At 52.4% G+C, this 22796-nt stretch overlaps 2 protein-coding genes across 9 annotated transcripts in view; one reads left to right on the top strand and one right to left on the bottom strand.

Annotated features, from left to right (window-relative positions):
- Window positions 1–12504, top strand: part of Mprip (myosin phosphatase Rho interacting protein) — a 140299-nt gene extending 127795 nt beyond the window's left edge. For 3 of the 8 annotated variants that reach the window (XM_046456716.2, XM_046456719.2, XM_046456714.2), the window contains 4 exons: window positions 202–288; window positions 957–1119; window positions 2704–2789; window positions 11926–12504. In XM_046456716.2, the coding sequence (XP_046312672.1) occupies window positions 202–288; window positions 957–1119; window positions 2704–2789; window positions 11926–12084 (495 nt within the window). In that variant the 3' untranslated portion in view covers window positions 12085–12504. Of the gene's footprint in view, window positions 1–201; window positions 289–956; window positions 1120–2703; window positions 2790–3296; window positions 3363–6810; window positions 7576–11925 lie in introns of those variants that run through there. The other 5 variants (XM_046456717.2, XM_046456723.2, XM_046456715.2 and 2 more) reach the window with 3 other exon arrangements.
- A 4059-nt stretch (window positions 12505–16563) lies between these two features.
- On the bottom strand, window positions 16564–21760 carry Pld6 (phospholipase D family member 6). Its single transcript, XM_046456748.2, has 2 exons — window positions 21335–21760; window positions 16564–18246 (listed from the first exon to the last, which is right to left on the bottom strand). Exons 1-2 carry the CDS (start codon window positions 21753–21755, stop codon window positions 17999–18001), a joined length of 669 nt encoding a protein of 222 aa, XP_046312704.1. The 5' UTR covers window positions 21756–21760; the 3' UTR covers window positions 16564–17998.
- Between the last annotated feature and the right edge of the window lie 1036 nt (window positions 21761–22796).

The following is a 22796-nucleotide window of genomic DNA, read 5'->3' as shown; positions in this document are numbered from 1 at the left end:
AGTGGTTTTTTTTTTTTTTTTTTCCCTCTTCTGTTTCTTCATGTCATGTGGAAGTTTTGAGTAATAAATTCTCTGAGGTGGGCATGGTTGTCCTGCTCCCTGGTGTGTGGAGGGCTATCTTCTCACCTCTCAGTTTGTGTATGCGACACTCTGGAGGTTCCCTGGCTCCTGAATGCCAGTCCCTGATTTCTCTCATTGTAGGTCTTATTGCGGGTAAAGGAATCAGAAATACAGTACCTGAAACAGGAGATCAGCTCTCTCAAGGATGAGCTCCAGACAGCACTGCGGGTAAGAGCCACACTGGCGCTGGTGGGACTGGGGCAGGCTGCATCCCTGTGGCTCAGCACCAGCCACTCTAGGCTAGATTTCGCTTTTGTGAGGTCACAGTTTCTCAGTCAAGTTCTTTTAAAACATCAGCCTGCAAACAGGTGCTGGGGAAGTCAGCGGCCAGCCTGGCCCAGCCCTGGAGCTGTGGTCGCTTGTGTTTCCTTGTGGTTCATCAGAACGGTGACACCTAGGGGAATGTTCTTGGGGTGAGGCAAGGCCCCACCTGCCATTCATAGCTGGATCAGGCCCACCCATCCTTGGTGGCAGTTCCGTTCCCGTCACTTAGAAAATCCAAAGACGGGGGCTTTCCTCACTTAAGCCCCTGAGGTAAGATGCTGGGCAGTCAAGGCCACACTCTGCACTCACGGGACCTGGCGATTCTCACACATGTGCAGACGTAGAGTGCCAGACCTGGGTTCCCAGGCCCTGTTTCTTTCCTTTTGTGTTCAGTTCCTGCCTCTGGCAGACAGATCCACATGTTCTGTCCTATGGAGGAGCAAGGACCAGGCCTCAGGCCCACAGCCAACTCTCCCACAGTGTTTCAGCCCTGATGGGGACAGACCAGGGTTCCACAGGAGCATCCTCCCCCTGGTCGTAACTACCGTTAGCTTCGTCTGCTCTCTCCTTAGGACAAGAAGTATGCCAGTGACAAATACAAAGATATCTACACAGAGCTCAGCATCGCAAAGGCCAAGGCAGACTGCGACATCAGCAAGTTGAAAGAGCAGCTGAAAGCAGCTACAGAAGCCCTGGGAGAAAAGTCCCCTGAGAGCCCTGCTGTGGCAGGATACGGTGAGTCCTGTGGTGACTGATCATGGGGCTTTCCTGGACTTGGTGTAGACCTGCGTCTCCTTGGGACTGGAGCACAGGTGCAGGGGCTGCGCGTCCGCCCTCCTGCCCTGCCCTCCACACCGGCCACTCCTTGAGGAGCTGCTGCCCTGGCAGTGACAACTCCACAGTAATGAGGAGTCTGGTTTCTCCGTTTCCTGTAGAACTCGGCAGCTGGCTAGAAGCTCTTGCTAGATGCTTGGACTGAGGGTTATATCATAAAATCTGTAATGGCCCCAGGTGGGGCAGGAGAGGAAACCCCTTTTTGCTTCTTAGGTGAACAGCAGGACTAACTCCTTTCATTGTTGACTGAAGACATGCTGGTGGCTCTGTGAGGCAGATTACAGAGAGGCTGAAGAACTACATCTTGTCAAGCAAGATCAGATAATCCATGACTTCACTTGACCTTCATGTTGACCTTTTAAAAACCTACAAAAAAAAATAATAGTAATTTCTTCTATCAGCCAGGCACAGAAAACTACAATGGCAGTATTGACATATACTTGGAAGAAATGTCATGTGCGTTGCCAGTGAGGGGACAGATGGCCATTCTTTCTAGAAGGTCATCATGCAGTATATGGCAAAATCTAAAATCAAACCATAGACCAACTCTGGAGGGCAATGAAATGATAACAGTGATTGCTTCTGAGGAGGCAGCTAAGGTGTCCAGGGCACAGGGAGAGGGGAAGTCCTAGAATTAGGTGAATGCAGGCATACCTTTGACCTATCAAGATAACTTTGAAAAAACAAGCAGGTTACTGGGCTGAAAATAGCAGTTGCTATAAGGCACAAATGGATGGCTGTTCATGCTAGACACAGCCACTTTGCAGGACTGGATTGAACCCAGTAGTTCAGAGCTGTTCTGCCTCTGAAGTACATCCTCCAGGAGTTTGAGACAGTGTCTTGCTAAGTTGCTGGGGCTGGCCTGGAGCCTACCTCAGCCTCTCAAATAGCAGAGACTACAGGGATTACCACCACAACTGGCTAGACCTGCAGATCTTAAAAGAGGCCAGGTAGATATTTTTGTTATGACATTGAAAGAGTTATGACATAAATGTATTTAGTAAAAATTTAAAACTTCCATGTGCAGAAGGTGCGTAGGTATATGACCAGCGTGTCCATTTTGCATGTGTAGGAGTAGACTTTGTCTCAGTGGGGGGCAGGTCATGAGAAAAACCTGACCTTACCTTGTTTTGTGATGGTCCTGTGTCATCAGGAGGAGGCTGAGAATGAACAAATCTTGGGGCCAGCTGATCTGCCAGGAGCCGGAGACCCAGTCTCCTGCTGAGAGTACACAGCCCTCAGCACTTGCGCAGCTAAAGCCCTTGCAGGCACCAGCTTACTCTTCCCATGTTCTCGTGCCTTATGGTATTCAAAAAAAGCCTACTGTGTGTTATGGTTATGGACTTTATGTTCTTGCGGAGAGCTGTTCAAGGAAGTGTCAAGGTGTTCTCTGAGAGAGTGAACTTGGAAGCTTTTAAACATTCAGTCTGGTTCCAGAAGGTTCAGAAAACAAAAGGTAATGAATGGGTCTCTTTGTTTCTTCAGACATAATGAAATCTAAAAGCAACCCTGACTTCCTGAAGAAAGACAGATCCTGTGTCACCCGGCAGCTCAGAAGCATCAGGTCCAAGGTGAGTTGTGCCTAGCCCTCGTTGGGTGGGACTGAAGGGCACTGGGGAGAGAAGCAAGGACCAAGGCCAAGCCTACCATGGTGCCAGCACAGAATCCCTAGGTCCTGCAGCCAGCCCACCTACACAGCCACCTGCTGGGCTGGTTAAGCTTCATGTCTCTTTCATGAACTACCATCAGGCAGCAACGCCAAGAGGCCAGGGCTGCAAGAAGCAGGGGGTAAAGCGTTTTAGTGTCTTAGCTCGAGGCTGGGCTTCACCCCGGCGCATCCTGTGTCAGTGCTGTCTGTGTTATTCCTTATGTGTCCCCGTTGTAATACTGATGCCACCTGCCTTTGAGAGACAAAGCCACCCACCCTGCTTCAGCACAGCAGCCAGCCTTCAGTGTGCTCCCCAGAGTCTGGTGTTCGTCTGTCTCTGGGGAAAGGTGGGTGGAAGGGGTCTGGCCAGCATATTGCACTTAGGATTTATTGTGTGTGTGTGTCTCATTTTTGCTTTTTCCCCTGACAGTCCGTAATTGAGCAGGTCTCATGGGATAACTGACTCGCGCCCGCTTCCAGGTCCCCTGTCGTGTAGGTAAACCACCTCTCACCACTGCCCACCTGCCCATGCAGGGGTGGCTCTCTGCATGCACTGCTCACACCTCCATAGCACACGCCTGCGTTGTTGTTCCTTAATTTTAATTCATCCTGCTCCAGCAAGCACAAACAAAATCCACAGGAGGTTTCTGCACCCTGTTTGGGGGCGCTGACTCGCACTCTAACCCCTTCAGAGCTGACCCTGCCCGACGTGCCCCCGAGCCTGGCAGGCAGGTGTCAATGCATGCTGGACGGTTCGTGCACGGTGCTGAGCTCACACACCCCCACCCCACCCCAAACAAACCCTTCCTGCCCCCTGTCAAGAGAGAGAGCTGACAGATGCCCACTGCCCCTGGCAAGCAGTGTCTGCCCTCGCTGGAGACCTCACCTTCCTACTGAGAGCATGGCCCAACCTCCCTGTCATCCAGTGCCCCCTGCTGCCCCATTCTCATAGCCCTTCTCAGCCTCCCTGTCCTTTAGGGCTGTGGCAGCACCTGGGGAAGTGGTTCACAGGAACCTCACAGCTGCACGCAAGATACATGACTACTGCCAGCACTTTAAACCAAAGCCCCTCCCCGGCACCACACAGGGAAGTGCTGTCCCAACAGGAGGAGGCGGGGCGGCCCTGACAAGAAGTGCTGCCTGTTAGCATGAGCAGGGGACACAGTGGAGCGTGTGTGGTCACCAGCTCCTGCTGCATACAAGCCCCCCAACCTTCTGGAGCATTCTGGTGGCCAAAGGACATTAGCCTTGAAGCTTGAGTGAATTGTGTCTGCCTTAAGGAGAGTATTAAGAGACTCAAGGGTTTTTCCCTTGTTGGATTGATCATGTTTTTCTACCCAAATATGGTTTAGGCTTGATTGAAAATTTGGGGCTTTTCTCCTTAAACATGAAGTTTAGTTTAGTAAAAGGAAGCTTATTATTTTTTGGTTCATGATATTTGTGTTCCTCTCTGAGGCTGGACTCAAGCTGCCACTTGTCAGCTTTTCCTGAGTGAGCTTGGAGCTCCCTGATGGAGTTGGGCCTAGAAATGACATTTGGGGACATTTAGGGGCAGGGGAGTACAAGGAAACTGTGCTGCAGGGTGTCCCTGCACATGCATGACTCCCTGCAGGGACATTAAGACAGACAGGGCTATACAGAGTGGGTCTTTATAGTGCTGTGTGCTCAGTCAGGCCGAGCACTGGGAAGTCACTAAAGCAAAGGTGGAACATGAAGACCTTTAGGGAAACCTGCGGAAGACTATCCGGGCCACCAGGGCCAGCTCAGACTCTGAGAGGGACTAGGAAAGGGTAGAGTAGACACAGAGTAAGTCTTACCAAGTGTTTTTTCAGTTCCTGTTTGGCATGGCCAGGTTCCAATGTAAGAGGCCCGTGGTGCACAGGGCAGTCCCGTGGGCCCCAGCAGAAAGACGGAGACTTGTAGACATCATTTGGGACACTGGGTGTTGCAGTAGGGCTGGCCTCTGAGGCACTTCGACCTTGCTTTCCCTGAGTGCATGTGGAGACTCCCTCCAAGCCCCCAAGAAAACAGGAGTGACGGGGGCCAGAGACAGGGCCTTGGTGCCCTCTGGTGCAGTCTTGGCACCTTCCATGCATGTTGTCTTTACTTCCTACTTCACTCAGAAAGATAGCGAGTCTCATGCCTGTGAATTAAAGCAAACCAACTCAACAGCGGCACCGTTCTTTCTCAGATCAAGGGCAGAGAGAATTCTGTCTATGGTGTTCTCACGGGGGCCCACGTCTGTGGTAACCTCGGAGTGGATTGAAGAGACTAATCAGGAAGGGGGATGAGCCCCAAAGAGAGCTAGTGATCCCCTGAGACCTGACAGGCACTAGTTCACTTCAGGCGGAGCAGCACCTAGGAGAAGAATCCAGAAGCCTTGGAGGGAAGGCCATCTCCAGGTGTAAGGGGCAGTCCAGGACTTTGGCCTACTTTCTGCCTTAGAACTGTAGTGATCACAGCCTTCTCTGACCCCAAACTGCCCTGTCCCAAGTGTACAAGGGGAAACCTTGGGTACTGTGTAGAGCCTGCTACAACCAGCTGTGTCCGTTGAGAGCGTCCACCATGCACATAGGAGCAGTTCCAGAAGCCAAACACTCCTGTTCTTGTGAATCTCGGACTCGCAAGTTCATTTAAATCCTAAAGAAAGTTCTCAGCCAGAAAGGAGCAGGCCTGGCAATGCCACACGGCCCTCGAATCCTGCAGAGGTCTGCCTCAGGGGGCGTTCACGCCAGGCCACCTGCCTGGGTCGTGGCCACACCTCTGCCCAGCATCTCTAGGAGCCTGACTGCTACACACTCAAATGCCTAGAGTGTCTGGGGCTACTCTTGGGCTCAGAAGTGGCCCTAGACACTGTAGGCATGTGTGGGTGTTTATTCACTTATTCCATATACACAAGTCCCGAGTGTAGAACAGACGCACAGAGCTGTTCTGAGTGAAGCTGGGTTCCAGACCTCAGGAAATGTCAGGCTATCCGATGATGAGTCTCCCTATTGCTGGAGCTGCCAGGGGCTAGGGTCCCGGAAGGCAGTGTCACACCGCCCAGCATTTGGACTAAAACTGGTATAATCATGTGGATGTGAGTCGAGGCCAAGCTCTTGGTTTCCCATTCCTGGTGGGATAGCCTGTGCCCCTCCAGCTCTGAGCCCTGCAGAATCAGGCAGCGCTGAGCCTGCCCCCGACACCAGAGGGGAGACGTAAAGGGGAGATGTGGCAAGTGCGGAGCCAAGGCCCAGCCATCCAACAGGACATCTTTGAGAAAAGTCTGAAGTGGGAAACAGCCTGTCCCCTAGTTAGCCAAATATCCATACTCCAGACACACCAAGAACCCACGTGAACAAAGTATAGCTTCTGCATTCTCGAAACTCCCGGTGGTTATGTTGGCTTGTAATTAAACCCCACAACATCTGGTGATCCCCTCGGCCTTCTGCCTGGGGAATGCCCAGGATGCATCTGCAGCAGCAGGTGCCACAGGATGCCCCAGGAGAGCAGGGCCCACGTCCCAAGGTTACCTGGCTCATACGCATAGAGGAACCGACGTGCACAGGTGCACATGCAGGAAGGGCCACGGGCTGGGCAGTCACCTGGCTCGCAGCGCATTTCCCCTGGCTGGGTCAGTCTGGTTGCTCTTGTCTGAAGAGCCCTAAGCCCAGAAGTAAGCTACTGAAACACGTGGCCTTGTTTCTCTTGTTTTGTTTTTTTGTTTTGTTTTGTTGTGTTCCCCCTTTTTCAGTCGCGTAAATTTCTGCAGGGGAAAGCGTACCCCACCAGTAACACCCTCCCCAGGGGCCGTTTCTTGTCCTGGCATGCCCACTAATCTCAGGAGCCACCCCTCACCCTCTGCCTCCGCACCTGCACCCTCTGACCGAAGCCCACGCCTCAGTGTCCACCTGGTGCCCGCCACCCTCTAACACAGTGTCTCCCCCTCTCGCACCCCCACCCAGAGTCTGAAGGAAGGCCTGACAGTGCAGGAGCGGCTGAAGCTCTTTGAATCCAGGGACTTGAAGAAAGACTAGCTGCGTCCCTCGCAACTTGACACGCCCTTCCCAGCTGGTGGCGGCACGGCCCAAGCAGCTTCTTGTCCGTACTTTTGTTTGTTGTCATTGTCATCATTAACTGTGGGTGTGGATGCGTGAGAGACTGGTGTCTGGGTTGTCTGCACACTCCCTGCCATGCTGACTCTGGCTTCTTGTCCCCGTCACAGCTTTTTTTCCATGGTATCTGAAATTAGTGAAGCTCGAGCAGTGGGGCGGGGAGGGCCGTCCCACAGCGTCGGAGCAGAACGCCCTCCACGGCCCCACCGCACTCACTGTCAGTATTAAGGCTCAGCGGCCTGTTGATAAGCTAGCCCTGTCTCAGAGTGCAGGATGGGGACCTGGCTGCTGTCCCAGCTCTGCTGCCCACTGGCCGGGCACCACCAGGCGGGCAGGTCCTGTTGGGCAGAGAGGAGCCACCTGGATGGTCGGGTTTGGCCTGGACCGCAGCAGAGGTGCCTCCCCTGCCTGGTTGCTGGAGGAAGAGGCCCCGCGGGCTGTGCAGCCTGCATGCGCTGCCTTTTGGCCTGGGAGGAGGACAGCATTTGGTGTTTGTTCCACTAACGCAGCTTAGAACCACGCCCCAGATGACCCTGGCAAACCTTTCACAACCTGGAAAATGTTGGAAGCAACCATTCCTATTTTTGTTTGTTTTTTATTAAATCTTGCACAAAATCCCCGGCCCCTCTCATTCCTTCCTCCACCTGGTCCTTCCTTGCTCTGAGTCACCCTGATCTTTTCCTAACTGCTGGGATTGGTGGCCTCTTCCTGGGGCTTCAGTCTAAAGTGATGGATTCCCTCGGGGAGTCATCCAAAGGGAAGAAAGTGGCTCACTTTTCAGTTTCCTGAAAAGAAACCGTCCCGTAGCTTTTGCAGAGGCTGAGGAAGAGCCCCGCGTTAGTCAAGCCGGGGGTGTGGAGGATGTAGGAGGGTGTGGAGGATGTCAGAGTGATGAGAACAGCCCAGCAGGGCATCTGAGGACTGTAGTGAACCTGAGCTCGGGGGGTCCCCTCGCCGTGCCGGCCTCTCAGAGGGCGTACTTGCAGTGAACCTGGGGTAACAAGGCTGCTTTTCCGAGTCTGACGGGACCTTTTTAACTGTCCAAAACATTCTGCAGCACTTCGTGAAAGGCTTCTTACATTGGGGTTTCCATTCTGTTCCTGTGACGACCATTGATTCCATTAAGTCATAGCAGATAAGGAGCCCCCAGCACACACACGGGAGTGATGCAGGAGAATCGAGAGGACTTGTATCTGCAAGACCCCCACCATCTCCTCCCCTGCCATGCCCCTGTCCACTGGCCCCATTGCTGGAGCTTTCCGTTCATGCCAGTACTTGAGGTGGATGGATGGTGCCAGGTAGATGGAGGCTTTGGGAGTGAAGTGCAGACATCCCCTTGCTCAGTTAACGGACAAGCTTCTCCAGGCCTTCTGGCCCACCCTGGTGGGTGGCAGCAGGACGGAGGCCCAGGGTGGGGTGGTCTGCAACACACCCTGAGCCTCCCCTTCCGCAGCCTTAGTGAGTCCTCACCCACACCTGTAACGCCTTTGCTACTGATCTGTGTTTTCAACAGCAAAAGCACTTTAGAACTGTTTAAAATCAACTTGTCAGAAGTCCCCAGGTTGGCAGCACTTGAGAAATGGCCATGACCTGTCTGCATCCTGCTCAGACTGGGAATGTGCAGAGGGAACTCTACAGTGTCCAGTGGACCCCGAGGGGACATGCTGTGCCTGGTCTCTGGGCGCCATGATTTCACATCATTCTCTAAGGTCTGCTGCCCTTCTTCTGCTCCACTGTGGTTCCTCTGTGACCATCCCTGCAGCCCCTGGGTACCCGCTGACCCTGCCTGCAGGTAGTCTCCCCCAACCCCTGCGGTGCTGCGTAGAAATGGGCTCTGCCTGCCTTCAGACAGCACAGGGCTTTGTATAAAAGCAAGTTGGCCATGCTGTTTTTTAGACTTATTTACAGCCTCAGGAATCCTGGGACATGACCTTGAGTGTACACTGGGGGTCAGAGGTAAGGGCAGGAAGAGGCACCTGGCACCTGGACTCCCCGTGACCCCATGGCAAAGACCCACACTCACCCCAAGACAGCACTCCCCGACCCGGGTCTGGTTTGGTACTTGGGTATCACCAAGAAACTGGGCCAGCAGAGAAGGGGGACACTGGCTCCTGTCTAACACCTCTGATGGTGGCCCTGCACCTGACTGCTGCCCGGGTTGGTGAAGTCTTGAGTGTCCAGGAGTGGGCTGTCCTCCAGCTGAAGTGAACTGAACGAGGAAGAGAATGAAGGCTCTTCCTGTGCCTCCCGTGTTCCAGGCTCAGATGCCCCCTGGGGCTCTGGGGCTGGCATTCGCCTGTGTCTGCCCTGGGAGCCCCTCTGCTGGTCTTTGCTCTGCCTGTGGGCATTGCATTCCGGAGGGGGGGCAGGATGTGGAGATGGAGTGGGCGTGGGCGGTTTCTCAGGGCTGCAGCAGGTGGCGGAGGCTGTGTTGTGATGGGGGGTCCCAGTCCCCTCCCAGCACCAGCCAGCAACAGTAAGCTCTGCTCACTTCACTGTGAGGATTATTCTCCTATAAATATTCACTTGGGACCTGCTCACACCTGCGAGCAAGCCTCGTCATAGTCAGCGGGGAGGCCTCTGACCCCTGGACGACTTTCAGGAACATCTGCGTGAACTGCACCGTATGCGCCCGCCCACACAGGAGAGTCGTTTCCTGCTGGTCAGGTTGTCCGCTGTGGTGCCCGGCACCTGAGCAAGGGTACAGTGGTGCTGCAGCCTCCCTGGGGCAGGGATCCCTGCCAGTTGAGGCCACTGCTCAAGCCTCGGTTGCAGACTCTAGAGGGAGCCCGGGGTTGGATGGAATGGGAACATCCTGGGATGTGGGGAGGATGTTGGAACCGTGGGTTTCTTCAGCCAGAGCTGACATCAGAGTGGATCCTCCCCAGAGGCAGCGAGATAAAAGCAGAAGAGCTCAGAGCACAGGCCACAACCAGGCAGAGAGCCACAGGTGTGGCGAAAGTCTGCTCCCACGCTAGCCTCAGATCCAGCTGCGTGCTGACAGATGGCTCCTGTGGGCTAAACTCAGGAGAGGTGGTCACAGTTGGTAAAAGAATAAAATTGAGCCTGAGAACATGCCTGGAAGGAATCCTGAGAGATTGGCCAAGAAGCAAAATCGATGGCTTAAAAGACATTTAGGTGGAAATGTGAGTAGGACCTGCTTCCCTACAGAGGCAGACAGGGTTAGGTGCCTGGCAGGTGCCTAGAATGAGCATGGCCCCGTTCATCCCAAATGCCTGGGCACACACAGCTGGTAGCTAAGTAGCTCCTGACCTGCTGCGGCTGCAGGGTCCTGGGCCGGGGCCACCCAGCAGGTTAAGTGGGGTCCACGCAGGGGGGGCACACCCCCTACCAACAGAGTCGGTGTCCTCTGCTCCCACTGCCCCTCCTGGTTCCTGAAGACCAGGGAGCAGCCCTGGGCCCCGTGCAGCCCAATGTCTGGGACGGGCACAGAGAACACTCCGGGGTCCCTGTTGCTGTGTCTCCCCATGAGTATCCAGTGAGGGCCACATGCAGCAGGGGGCAACGTCCAGCGAGTTTTACTTTCTGCACACAGTTCAGCTGGAGGGGGACTTGGTAAAACTGGCGGGGCCAGGCTCGGCAGGAGGAGGACATAAGCCAGCGTGGGGAGTGCAGCCCTGCACCCTTAGCTCCTGTGAGAACAGAAGTCTCAGAGGGTGCTTAAGTACAAGAGCGTGACGGGCAGTGGAGCTAGTGGACTGCCCAGAGACGGGACGAGCCCACCTGAGCACACGGAGGGGCAGAGGCCTTAGGCACTGGAGGGGAGCAACGCACTGCTGTCTGGAGCTGCCCTCCGCCCAGGGTGGTCTGCTGGCAGCCTTTATTTTTTTTCAGAATTTCCTGTATATTGTCCAGAGCAAGCAGTGTAAATATTACTGAGAAGTGACTGCAGGGACTTTTGTGACAAAGTTCGTTTGGCGTTTTAAAAATCTTATGTAGATATCCCTTTTCAAGATAGGGAGGAGGACAGCTTTGGCACAGCGATGAGCCCTATCCAGCCTCCTAAGAACAAGATTTAGTGGTTACCGTATCTTGTTAAAAGCCCAGGTCATTTAATAGAAGGTCTTAGCGAACATGGACAGCATCTTAAAGATAAACCACACCTTACCTGTGGCTGAAAGCATTCTGAACACCTGTTCTTGGCAGAACCATTCAGAGTCCTGAAGGACAAAGGAAAATGGTGGCCGTCTTGAGCAGTCTGTTTAGTAATCCCAGACCTGTCCTTGGTGGGAGGTGAGGCTGAGGGCTTGGGGGCTGTCGGGTCTCCATGCCTGGTTCTGACAGTGTCCAGGGCTGTGCACAGAGCAGCTGAGCCATCTGGATCCCCAGCCACCTGGTTATTGAACTCTGGAGGTCATGAAGCTTGGAATGCATCGCATCTTACCATATGTATTTCTGTGAAGTTGGCAAGAAAACGATCACAGGAGGGCTGAGATTGGACGGTTGGGAATCCGAGGCTGCTACGGGGTCGTGATTCACAGCGGGGAGCACAGGTGGCAGCTTCTGAGAGGGTGGGGCCTTCCCCAGTTTCAACTCACCATAAGGAGATGAAGTTACCCTAAACAGTTGTCATCAGATACATGCAGCCCCCTGCAGCTTGCTATGGTCAGCATGCTCTTGGCTTTTTTCCTCCTCAGAAGTTAGTTACATCACTTGTTTAGTTTTATTTCAGCTAGGACTAGACTGTAAAGATCATGAAATCCACTCTTGTGTTATGTTTCTATCACAAAACTTCAATTAAAATGGATTTTAAAGGGTTTAGTTGCCTTTACTATTAATGATTTATCTACTGATAATGTTAGGATTCGGAATCATTAATTCAGTATGATCATTAATTCGTGTGGTTTTCCTAAAGTGACTCTGTGAAACCCTGTAACATGTCCAGTTGGCTCCTCAGCAGCTAAGAGAGTTGATTAGCCATCTCACAAACGTCCCTTCTACCAGGGTGCACGTCTCAGGTCAGCCGTCAAAGACAAAATGTGTCCTGCCCAACTGCTGAGGAGCTGGGACACCAAACACGGGCAATTTCTGTCTGTGGGACAAGTCTGGAAAGAAGCCACCAAGCCACTTCTGCCACAGTTCATCACTGCAGCAATCACATGAAGGACGTTCACAGAACAGCCCTTTTACCTGCTGTTCAACTTCTCATACTAAACGATCCTGCTCACCAGACTACAAATATGTGCAGAAGAAAACCCAGGGCCTATGGGCCAGGTCCATCAGGGCCAGCTTGGCCTCCCGGGGCTGGGCACCCAGGTGGCTGCTCCCCACCAGAGCCCGGAGCTGAGTCTGCCTCTCTTCCCCACACGATTCAAGACCTGGTGGTTAGCATCAGACTTACTTTTCTTAACAAAGTTTGTGATCAAATGTTTAATTAATTGGAAGTGTTACTTTGTCAAAATATTTATTCCCTTATGTGACATGCTAGATTCCCATGGATGTAGCTGAGCATTTTTATTTTGTAAATACTACCTAACTTTACACAAACTATATCATAATAAACTATTTTTGCATCACCCTTTGCATGCTGTGTGATGCGGTGTTGATTCAGGCAAATGCAAATGCAAACCGTGTGTGTAGGTCTTGAGCCAAAACTCCATCATCAGCTTCCTGACCTCCTAAAGAGGGCTGGGTTTTTTGTTTGTTTGTTTGTTTTTGTTGTTGTTTAATAAATACCGGCTTTTTAACATTTATTTTTTATGAGGTGCTAAGGATCGAACCCAGTGCCTCACATGTGGTAGGCAAGCTCTCTACCACTGAGTCACTACCCCAGCCCCGGTTTGAAGTTTTATGACCTGCTTTTTTAAAATACTTTTTTCCAAAAGTTTTAGACTAGTTTTCAGCATTTTAAAATTAGGAGATTTCACATAAAAATCCATTTGACAAGTTCACACACAAGTCATAAGAAAAAATATTTGACATCTATAATCTAATTAAGGTACATTGCCTCACAGAAGCCCTCAGGGTGTAAAAAAATAAGAAATGTTTATTATGACGCCTTTAGTAATCAAGGTCCCATAATTCCCCCGTGCTGTACCATTTTTAAATTTTTATTTACCTACTTATTTGGTACTGGGGATTGAACTCAGCACATCTTACCACCAAGCTAAGCCCCAGCTTCTCCTCACTCTTCCAGGGGACCGTCTTGCTAAGTTGCTGAGGCAGGTCTGGAACTTGCAATCCTCTTGCCTTAGCCTCCGGAGTCACTGGGATCACCAGTGTGGGACCCAGCATGGGACCCTGCATCCTGCCCATACTGTTTAACCATTTCCAATGTAAACATACCTTTGTTTTTTGGTTTTTTTTTTTAATGCATTCTACATTATGATCCAAAACACACAGACCCAAAATTTAACAAAACAATTCTCCCTTACTGTAATATACTCTCTGATTTTTCTCTTCTATTTCATGTTTTTAAAGTTCTGGTTGAATGGCAAATTTAAAATAAACCATTTTTTTTTTTTTGGAATCTTATTTCAGGCTTTAGAATAAAAGGTATGAAAGTGACTGTATGGGAATCCAAGACTTTTGTTCAGAATATTATAGGAAAAAATCAAAGACTATCAATTAGAAATCAATTTAAGGAATGTATAAAACTTAGCAAAAGGAAAGTTAAATACATAAACCGTTATTTCTAGAGTGTTATCCCAGTTGTTTAGGACTTTTCAATAACTTTTTGCCTATTTAAAAAAGATTTACATTCAAATATACACAACAAAGTGTTTGGACACTGGCCTGATATAGTGTTCTGTATTTTTAACACATTTTGCAGGGGATGGTTACTGAGGATCGCACCCGGGGCACTCTACCACTGAACTACATCCCCAGCCCTTTTTTATTTTGAGACAGGGTCTCACTAAGTTGCTGAGTTCAGCCTTGTTCCATCTTCCCACCTCAGCCTCCTCCCTGGGATTCTGGGAATAGGCCACTATGCCCAGCATCACAGGCTTTTTTTTTTTTAACTATATAAGTACGATTTAAAGTCCATTTACATCTGCAAATCCATCACCCTCTTGTGATTTGGGTGTGTGTTGGAGGGGGATCTGTCAACAGAGAATAGAACTTCCTTAATATGATAAAGTCCTTGTGTGAAGCTGTCCCCCAAAATGACAATCAAGACAAGGATATTTATTCTCAAAACCTCTCTATTCAACATTGTGCAGAGGATCCCACAAAACTGTCCCTGCTGCAGACTATGATGCACACGTCTGCCCATAGGACAGCTCATCTGGGGATTCCCATGAACAACTGGGAGGGGAAAAAAAGGCGTCCGACTTGGAAGAAGAAAAATTACTTCTCTGCAAATAGGATGATCTTTGTATGCGGGAAATCCTAAAGAATCCATTAAAAATTGTTCAAATTAATAAGTTCACTAAGCTTGTAGGATATAAGATTTGTATATTGTATTTCTACACACTAGTTATGAACAATCTAAACCTGAAATTAAGCAATTCTGTTTACAATAACATCAAAAACTAAACTTTAGGAGTGTAAGGACTTGCACACTGCAAACCACAAGTATCAAAGGAAATTTTTAAGAGATTTAAATGGGAAAAGAGGGCTGGGGTTGTGGCTCAGTGGTAGAGCGCTCACTTAGCATGTGCAAGGCCCTGGGTTCGATCCTCAGCACCACATGAAAAGAAATAAGTAAAATAAAGATATTTTAAAAATAAATAAATAAATGGGAAAACATCCCGTGTTCATAGATTGGAAGACAAGATGGCAACATTTCCCAACCTGATCTACAGATTCAATGCAATTACTACCAAAATCCTAATTTATGGGGCTGGCATTGTGGCTCAGTGGTACAGTGCTCGCCTAGTACATGTGAGGCACTGGGTTCCATCCTCAGCACCACATAAATAAAAATAAAGATATCATGTCCATCTACAACTAAAAAAATTCTTTTAAATCCTAACTTATTTTTGCAGCAGTTTATCAGTTGATCTTAAAATTCATATGGAAATTAAAGGAACCCAGAATATCCAATGCTGAGAAAAAGCAAAGTTAAAGGGCTTGTACTAGCAGGTTTCAAAACTTCAATAATCAAGACAAGTGAGGAACCGGCATTAGAATAATCATACAAACCAATGGAACAGAATTGAGAGTTCTCAAATAGGCTCTTAAACTCACGGCCAATTAACTTCCAACTAGGGGGTCAACACCATCATTTCAAGAAATGCTTCCAGGAGGAGTAGGTATCCCTAGGCAGAGACTGAAGTTGGACCCCACCTCACACCACACACAAACATCACCCCCTGTGGCTCACACACCCGCCTACTCAGGGAATTTATTAAGATTTCTCTAGGAAGAAGGCTGAGGGAGGCTGCTGTGACACAATCCTACACACTCCCCGCCCAGCCTCTTGTACACTCGTGCTGAGTTTACCATCAGCTGCTTTAGTGTGTTGAGACAGAAGCCAGACCAGCTGTAGGTGTCCCCTCAGCCTAGCTGCCTGTTCCTGGACTGGCCCTTTGAACAACTGCTGCTGCCTGAAGGATCTCAGTCAGCTGAGAGAGTGCTTTCCTAGGTTGCCTTCATGGCCCTGAGGGTCTCAGGGATGGACTCCCACCTGCTGGCCTGGCCAGCCTGTCATGGTCATCCCTGGGGATCTGGGCCTGCACCGGTGGCCTTCATGCTCCTGGGGCTTGTGGGCATCTGTACCAAAGCTGAGGAAATACTCCTTGGTAAAGGAAACAGCCTCCCCCAACATTTTTTTTCGGGGGTGGTCCTGGGGATTGAACTCGGGGGCACTTGACCACTGAGCCACATCCTCAGCCCTATTTTGTATTTTATTTAGAGACAGGGTCTCACTGAGTTGCTTAGCACCTCGCGGTTGCTGGCTCTGAACTTGCGATCCTCCTATCTCAGCTTCCCAAGCCGCTGGGATTACAGGCGTGTGCCACCGCGCCCGGCCAGCCTCCACTTTTGAGGGAAATTTTAGTGTCATATTTCTTCAGTGGATATTTACCTTTACAAAAGCTTTTTTCAGTTAGGGGCTGGGGATATAGCTCAGTTGGTAGAGTACTTGCCTCATATAAACAAAGCCCTGGGTTCAATTAAAAAGAAAGAAAATTTAAATAGTATCTGAATATTCTGTGAGGTTCCTTTTGCTTAGATTATGAAAAAGTATAATTACTGCATTAAGTAAAAATGAATATGTGAAAAAAAATTATTTTGCAAATCTTCAGACATTCCTGCAGATATCTCAGCTGGTCCTTTTGTGCATCCAATTCCTGATAGCCACATGCAGCCATCTGAACAGCAGTCTACCCTCTGAAGAAAAGGTGCAGTCGCGGTGGAGCCCAGGGCTCCCTGAAGGCCCACACACTGTCACACATCAGGCTGGCGGGAAAGCCTACGTAGCTGAGAATCCCAGGCCTTGTAGGTGAAGCAGAATCTAAAGAAGCTGGGACGTTAGAAAACACTCGTCTCCAGGACGGACCTCGGTCTCACTGCAGTCTTGGAGGGGCTCCTGTCTTGACCACTGGTGTCTAAAGAACTGTCTATTCCCTGCAAGAAAAGTCCTGGTGAAGAATAGCTGCTGCTGAACACAACAGAATAAGGCCAAGCCACACAGCATTCTCGTTCCAGAATCAGCAATATTTACTCAAAAGTGCCGGAAGCCCGGCGTCCCACAGCAGTGTCACTCAGAAGGCTCTGTGTGACAACTGTTCTCCTCCCAGGACACACCATGGGCATTAACAAACTTGGGAAAGAACACACTTAACGTAACCACTTTGGGGTATATTACATTTTACAGCTTCCATTACAGTTTTTAGAAAATAAACTTTGCCTTTACTTGCCTAGCACAAAATCAAAGGTAACTTTAGGAAGGGGAGAAACACACAGCGCTGAGTGGTCTCCAGGGGTTGACGGAAGCATGAGCTACTACAGATGGGAGACCCCACCCGCTCTGTCCTGGTGACAGTCACCCAGCTAATCTTACAAAAACACCAACAGCAGCAAAATCATAGCTTCAGATGTTATTCAATCTACAATGTAAGATACACATTGCCAAAATAAGTGATGACAGTCGGAAACAATTCACAAATGCGTGAGAAATCTGTTTCCTAACTGCCTGTCATCAAAGCCTCCACTGAACACATGCAGGTCGAGGTCCTGCAGTGGGGGCTGGCTCCTGGCCTGGAGTCTCCCTTTGGCCAGGTCACCACAATTCATCACACTGAGCTGGAATGAATTCGTTGGGCCTATGGGTTACAGGTACGACTGCTCCTAACCACACAAGATCACCTTGGACACGAGGATGTTAAAAGTGGGAGCACAATGTACAAACAGACATGGCTTCTGGCCACCGCGGCCCACATCAGCAGGCCACAGGAAGATGAAGGCTAGCTGTGGAGGGTCACAGCGTCACTCAGCCCGTTGACTCTGCCAGGAAGGTGCCCAAGAGGATGGCCTGCCTTTTCTGGCAGCTCCTGCTCTAAGGCGGCCCTGGAAAGTGGCCCCCGGCCGACAGTGCCTGCCACGCCGCTCCCCTCTTGACCTCTCTACCAGAGGTGGCACAGGTGCCAAGAGCCAGCTGCACTGTCAGGCGAGGAAAGGCCCGGATGGGGGAAGGAAGGCCCCAGGGACAGGCCCAGAGGCTGAGCTGGACCAAGCCTGCCAGAGAGACCTTTCTAGAATCGGAAGGTGGGGTGGGATGCTCACCCTGAAAGAGGCCCCAGGCCTGACTGTGCAGCCTGAGGAGCTGGGTTCTCAAGCAGGATGTGGCAAAGGTCCCAAAAGCAGGCCGCAGGGAGCCAGGGCTGAGTGACTGTGGAAGGCAAAGGGCGAAGCCCAAGCCCCTGACCTGACACCACCGGGACCTCCCCTCTCACCCCGGCCTTTTGAGACACAGGGCAGTAAGTCAGCAGAGTGTCACCTGGGGGCTTTCTGGGTGGAGGTCTCAGCACGGCCTCTGCCCAGGCAGCACGCTCTGCCCCTCCGCAGGCTGGGTGGGCTTCCAGGGCAGGACGAGCCCCCGAATCTCTGAGGGGGGGGGGATGGCACGGCTTCAGCGGCTGCGCTTCTTTTGTGGGAAAAAGCTGTACTTGGTGGGGTTGAACTCTTCCCAGATGCGCTCGAATTCCTCAAGGAACAACTTCACGTACTTGGCGTCCTCCATGATCAGGACGTTCTCCCTGTTGTTCTGGATCGCCTGCGTGGTCCAGTTGAGGGAGCCAGTGATGAGCACCTTCTTGTCCACGATGGCAAACTTGTGGTGCATGTAGCCCAGGTCCTGGTCATGCCGCACCTGGATTCCTGTGGAGGAAAGGCCGCCTTACTCCCCTGACCTGCACGGCCTCCCAAGTACCTTCCCAAGGTCGCCATCTGCTGCCCAGGGCAGTGTGGAGACCCCAGGGAGAGGGCGAGCGTGTCACCCAGGGGCACGCAGCAGGGCAGGGCCAGCCACCAAGGAGCAAGTGGTGGGAGGTGGAACAGCACTGTGACTGGACCCCGCCCACTCTCCTCTGGGACCACACCCACCTGCACAGCCCTTTGCCAGGTCTGGGGTCTAAACCAACTGCCCACCATGTTCCTTCATGGTCAAGCTCTGGTAAGGGTACAGAGCAGGGCACCTGAGGCTGTCCTCGCCTCTCCTTTCCACTCCCACTGCCCGCTGGACAGAGGAAGAGACAGGCTGAGAAGGACAGCAGCTGAGGCAGGAGGTCAGCCCACACTTCCCAGGATGCACCCGGGGACCCGAGGGAAGACCCCTGGGCCTGGCCGGCCCTGAGACACGGCACCACCCCCACGCTCATGGTCCCAGTTCTCCCACTCCCCAGAGTGAGGGGCTGCATCTGACTCCTCAGGGCACCAGCCTCCAGGAGGCCACCTGTCACCACCATCTGCTCTCAGAGTGAGACTGTTGGAAATATGCCTACGGGTGGCTTTGGAACAGCGGGGCCAGATTTACCAAACAGAAACACCTGGGGTCCAAATTGGGTGTCTGAGGTGTACAGTAAGTTTTGAAAGTCCCTATGTCCCCTACAGCACTTGGGACATACACCATTCTCATTGTGTATGTGAAAATCAAACTCAGCTGTGCACCCTGTCCTCCCTCCTCAGGAGGGACCCTACCTGATGCTCGCACCTGGAACTAACCCAGCAGACCCCCTCCCTCCACCCTCAGAACAGATCTAAACTCCAACCCTCTGGACACGCCACCATTACCACACCCACCCTATCCACCCCTCACCCTCCTCACCTGCTCCTCAGGTGTCTGCACAACCTGAGGAGGCCACACATGCCATTTCCTGCCACACAACAGTGTCTTGGTACAACACCAGCCCCCTGGCGTCTGTCACCACTTCTCCACTTCAGCCACAGGGACCTCACTCTGCCTCAGCAGCTCAGGACTGAACATCTGAACAGATCATTTGCTGTTCCTTCCAACCAAAAGCCCGTCCCTCAGAGCACTCTCTCAGGTCTGGCAGCTGTCCTGCCATCCCTCTTCCTCCCTCACTGAAGTCTTCCAGACCCTTCTTAAGTTTCTCAAATCAGCTGGGTGCTGTGGCACACACCTGTAATCCCAGTGGCTCAGGAGGCCAAGGCAGGAGGATCTCGGTTCAAAGCCAGCCTCAGCAATGGCGAGGCACTAAGCAACTCATTGAGACCCTGTCTCTAAATAAAATACAAAATAGGGCTGAGGATGGGGCTCAGTGGTTGAGTGCCCCTGAGTTCAATCCCCGGTACCAAAAAAAAAAAAAAACAGTTCCTCAAATCAAATATTCATGCTTTAGTTGCCTTCCATGGGGACCTCATCAGCTGTGTCCCAGCACCTGGACCCAACCCTAACAGACACTGACCCACAATGCATCTGCTGAGTGGATGCCAGCTGATGGACAACCTAGAGCCAATTCAGCCCAGATGTGGCTGGGGAGCCATGAGCAGAAGTCCAGTCTTTCAAGGAGAATCTGGTTCTTTCCAAACCTGAGATTCTGCAATTGTCTAAAAGCCAGCTAATTTAAATTCTGCCTGAAGGAATCCACATTTTCCACACTGAAATTACCTACAGACCGAGGCTAACTCTTGTGACTGCCAGTTAAGGGTGATGGGAATGTCCTCAATATTCAGATCACCCTCCATTCACCCAGGGGATGGGCTGTGCTGGGTAGAGGGTCTGACACCCTCCCACGTGGAGCAAAGGAACCCAGAAGGACTCCCAGAAGGAGTCCTCTGATTCCCAGATCAGCAGGTGGCCCATGGCTGGGCAGAAATAACTGGGCAGTGAGACCACGGCAAGCCTGACACGTCCCACGTCGGTCACAGTGGCCACGAGATGACTGAGATGGACGCGCACACAGACATGGCTCTCCAGGTGCCTGGGGATCCGGAGACACCCACGACTCACCCTGTGCACTGGCACAGGAAGCAAGAGCACCCGACCGCCACACTGAGTAGGCAAAGAACAGACTCATCGTCCCCAGGCAGACGAGGGTCTGGATCTTCCCATTCATCCTTAGGCTGGGCAAAGAAGCAGGCCAGAGAGCCACAGCTGTCTTCTCTTCTTTTGCAGCTGAGAAACAACCACTCATCAACATTTTTGGCTCCATTTTCAGTAGATAAGTTTTATGCGTTTCCGGAGCCCAGCGTGGGATTCCTTAGTGCCACAGGCAGGTGCCTGCTTCCCTGGGAGCAGAAGCCAAACCCTGACGTCACACACAGAGTGGCCAAGGGGCTCTGCAGGCTGCCAGTGGTTAAGCATAGAAAGTTGGGCTTTGCTGGGTTTTGCCATGCTGGGGATGAAACCCAGAGGCCTCTACCACTAATTTACACCTCAGCCCTTTATAGTTTCTACTTTGGGACAAAGGTATAAGTCGCTGAGACTGGCCTTGAACTTGAGATCCTCCTGCCTCAGCCTCCCCAGGCACTGGGATTACCGGTGTGGCCAGAGCTTTGCTCTTCATTCTGAGTCCTGCCAACCTCATGTAGGACTACAGCAGTCACCAAGACTGCTGGTCAGGGCAACCCCTCCCACCTGTGCCCAGGCACCTCCTATCCCCAGCATACCCCAGGGCCTGGGAATAAGCGGGATCCTGGAGGCTCCACTTGACACGTGGTGTCCTGGGACAAGACATCTACCCTTAGGAAGTCCCACCGTTATTCCTCCCCTCCTCTCTGGGGACACACTCAGACACGGGACATCAGACTGCTCTGCAAAGAATCCTGGCGTGGCTCACGTGCCAGGTGGCTTGACTTTGGTGGCGGCAGGTGCAAAACCACCCAGTCGTTACCGGGGGACTCAATGAAGTCTCTGCCTACCCTCCGGTCCCTCCCACCAAGCGCCCGCCTTCCAGGGCCTTCCCTTCTCGGCGCCCGCCCGCCCCAGGGCCCGGCTCCAGCTCACCCGCCTTGCGCAGCAGGCCGATCTGCGAGCCGTTGAGCGCCATGTAGTCGCAGTCGGTGATGACTCGCACTCGCACCCCGCGCTGGTGCAGCAGCTGGACGGCGCGCCCCAGCTGCGGGCTGGAGAAGGCGAAGAGGCAGAGCTCGAGGCTGGCACGGGCGGCCAGCAGCGCGCGCAGCAGGCGGCTCAACGAGCTCTCGCAGTGGGGCAGGCTGCAGGGGCAGCCCGAGGGCGGCCGGGCGGGCGCGGCGCCCGGGGCCTGCAGCAGGGCCTCGGTGCAGGTCACCTGGGACGGGAAGAAGAGGACTTCGCGCCGTGGCTGCCCAGCCCGTAGCCTGCGCAGCAGCCAGGGCAGCGCCTCCAGGGCCAGCGCGAAGCCTGCGGCCGCCACACCCACCATCTGCCAGCGCAACCGCTCCATGACGCCCGCTGCTGAGGCCCCAGGCTGGAGGGCACCGCGCCTGCGCACCAGACACGTGCCTGGTCACACCTCGCCATGTGCTGGCCACGCCCTCACTACGCTCTCAACGGCTGAGCGCAGCGTGGCTTGGAATGTTGGGCCCGCAGACCCTGTGCTGGGCTCCACCCTCGCTGAGCCGGCCCCAGACAGCTCTTTCCTGTCTCCCAGGCGCTCCTCTCCATGCCTAGGGGACCCCCGACCTCCCCCAACGAGGGTCTGGCTGCACCTGTGCACCTGGCCAGTCGGTGCTCTGCACACCCTCCTCCTGCCCGAAGCCCGCTGCACCTGGCTCCCCTGGCTCTGGGTCTCTCAGGTCACACCTCCACTGTGGTCGCTGGGGAGCAGCTGGGTAGGGCTGGAGAAGGGTCTAGAAACACACAAAATGTCCGGGAATTGGTGCTCAGCGGGAGCATTGGAACCCCGCGTGTTCTTCCCACGCCCACATGTTCTGCTCTATCTAAAGGCACAGGTTCCACTTTAAGCGCAGGAAGGAGATGCCACACCAGCGGGGCAGACGCGGGCCTGCTTACCAGAGAGAGGGAAAGGCAAGCGTGGGGTAAGGGTTTCCGCTGTCTTTGTTGCTGAATCCTGGTCAGGAATTAGCCTGGCTAAATAGAACTCTTTTGTCTTGAAGTGGAAACGACATCTCCTCTGCAAACTCCTTGTGACCAACTAAGGGTCACCATGATGTCGTCTGTGAAAAAAAGATCCTGGAGGCAGGAAGAAAAGTGGCAACCTAGGAAACTGGGAGGCTCATGACCACAGGAAATGCAGGGAAACTGGCCGTTCTGAGGCTGCAGAGTGTGCCCGGGGTGCACGGGTAAGAAAAGGCCTTCAGCTGGCCGCGGCCAGGCGCCAGGATAGCGAAGCTGTGGGGGTCAAGGGATCCCTGTGGAACAGAACGAAGGGGGGAGACTGGGGAGGACTCGTGTTCAGCTTCATATAGATACACATACACATGTATATTTACATAAATATGTGCATATATTTTTTTAAATATTT

This window comes from Marmota monax, unplaced genomic scaffold, assembly GCF_021218885.2.
Source record: "Marmota monax isolate L192 unplaced genomic scaffold, Marmota_monax_Labrador192_F-V1.1 WCK01_AAM20220418_F8-fsc00291, whole genome shotgun sequence".
NCBI classification, from domain to species: domain Eukaryota; kingdom Metazoa; phylum Chordata; class Mammalia; order Rodentia; family Sciuridae; genus Marmota; species Marmota monax.
Note: the sequence above shows the minus strand (reverse complement) of the source record. Positions and strands in the feature narration are given on the sequence as shown.

What these genes read in the sequence shown, in the direction of transcription:
- Pld6 (XM_046456748.2), bottom strand. Translation starts at nt 21,755, where the DNA reads ATGGAGCGGTTGCGCTGGCAGATGGTGGGTGTGGCGGCCGCAGGCTTC. An exon ending in CGGCCTGCTGCGCAAGGCGG is followed by an intron (nt 18,247 to 21,334) that starts GTGAGCTGGAGC and finishes TTTCCTCCACAG; the next exon opens with GAATCCAGGTGCGGCATGAC.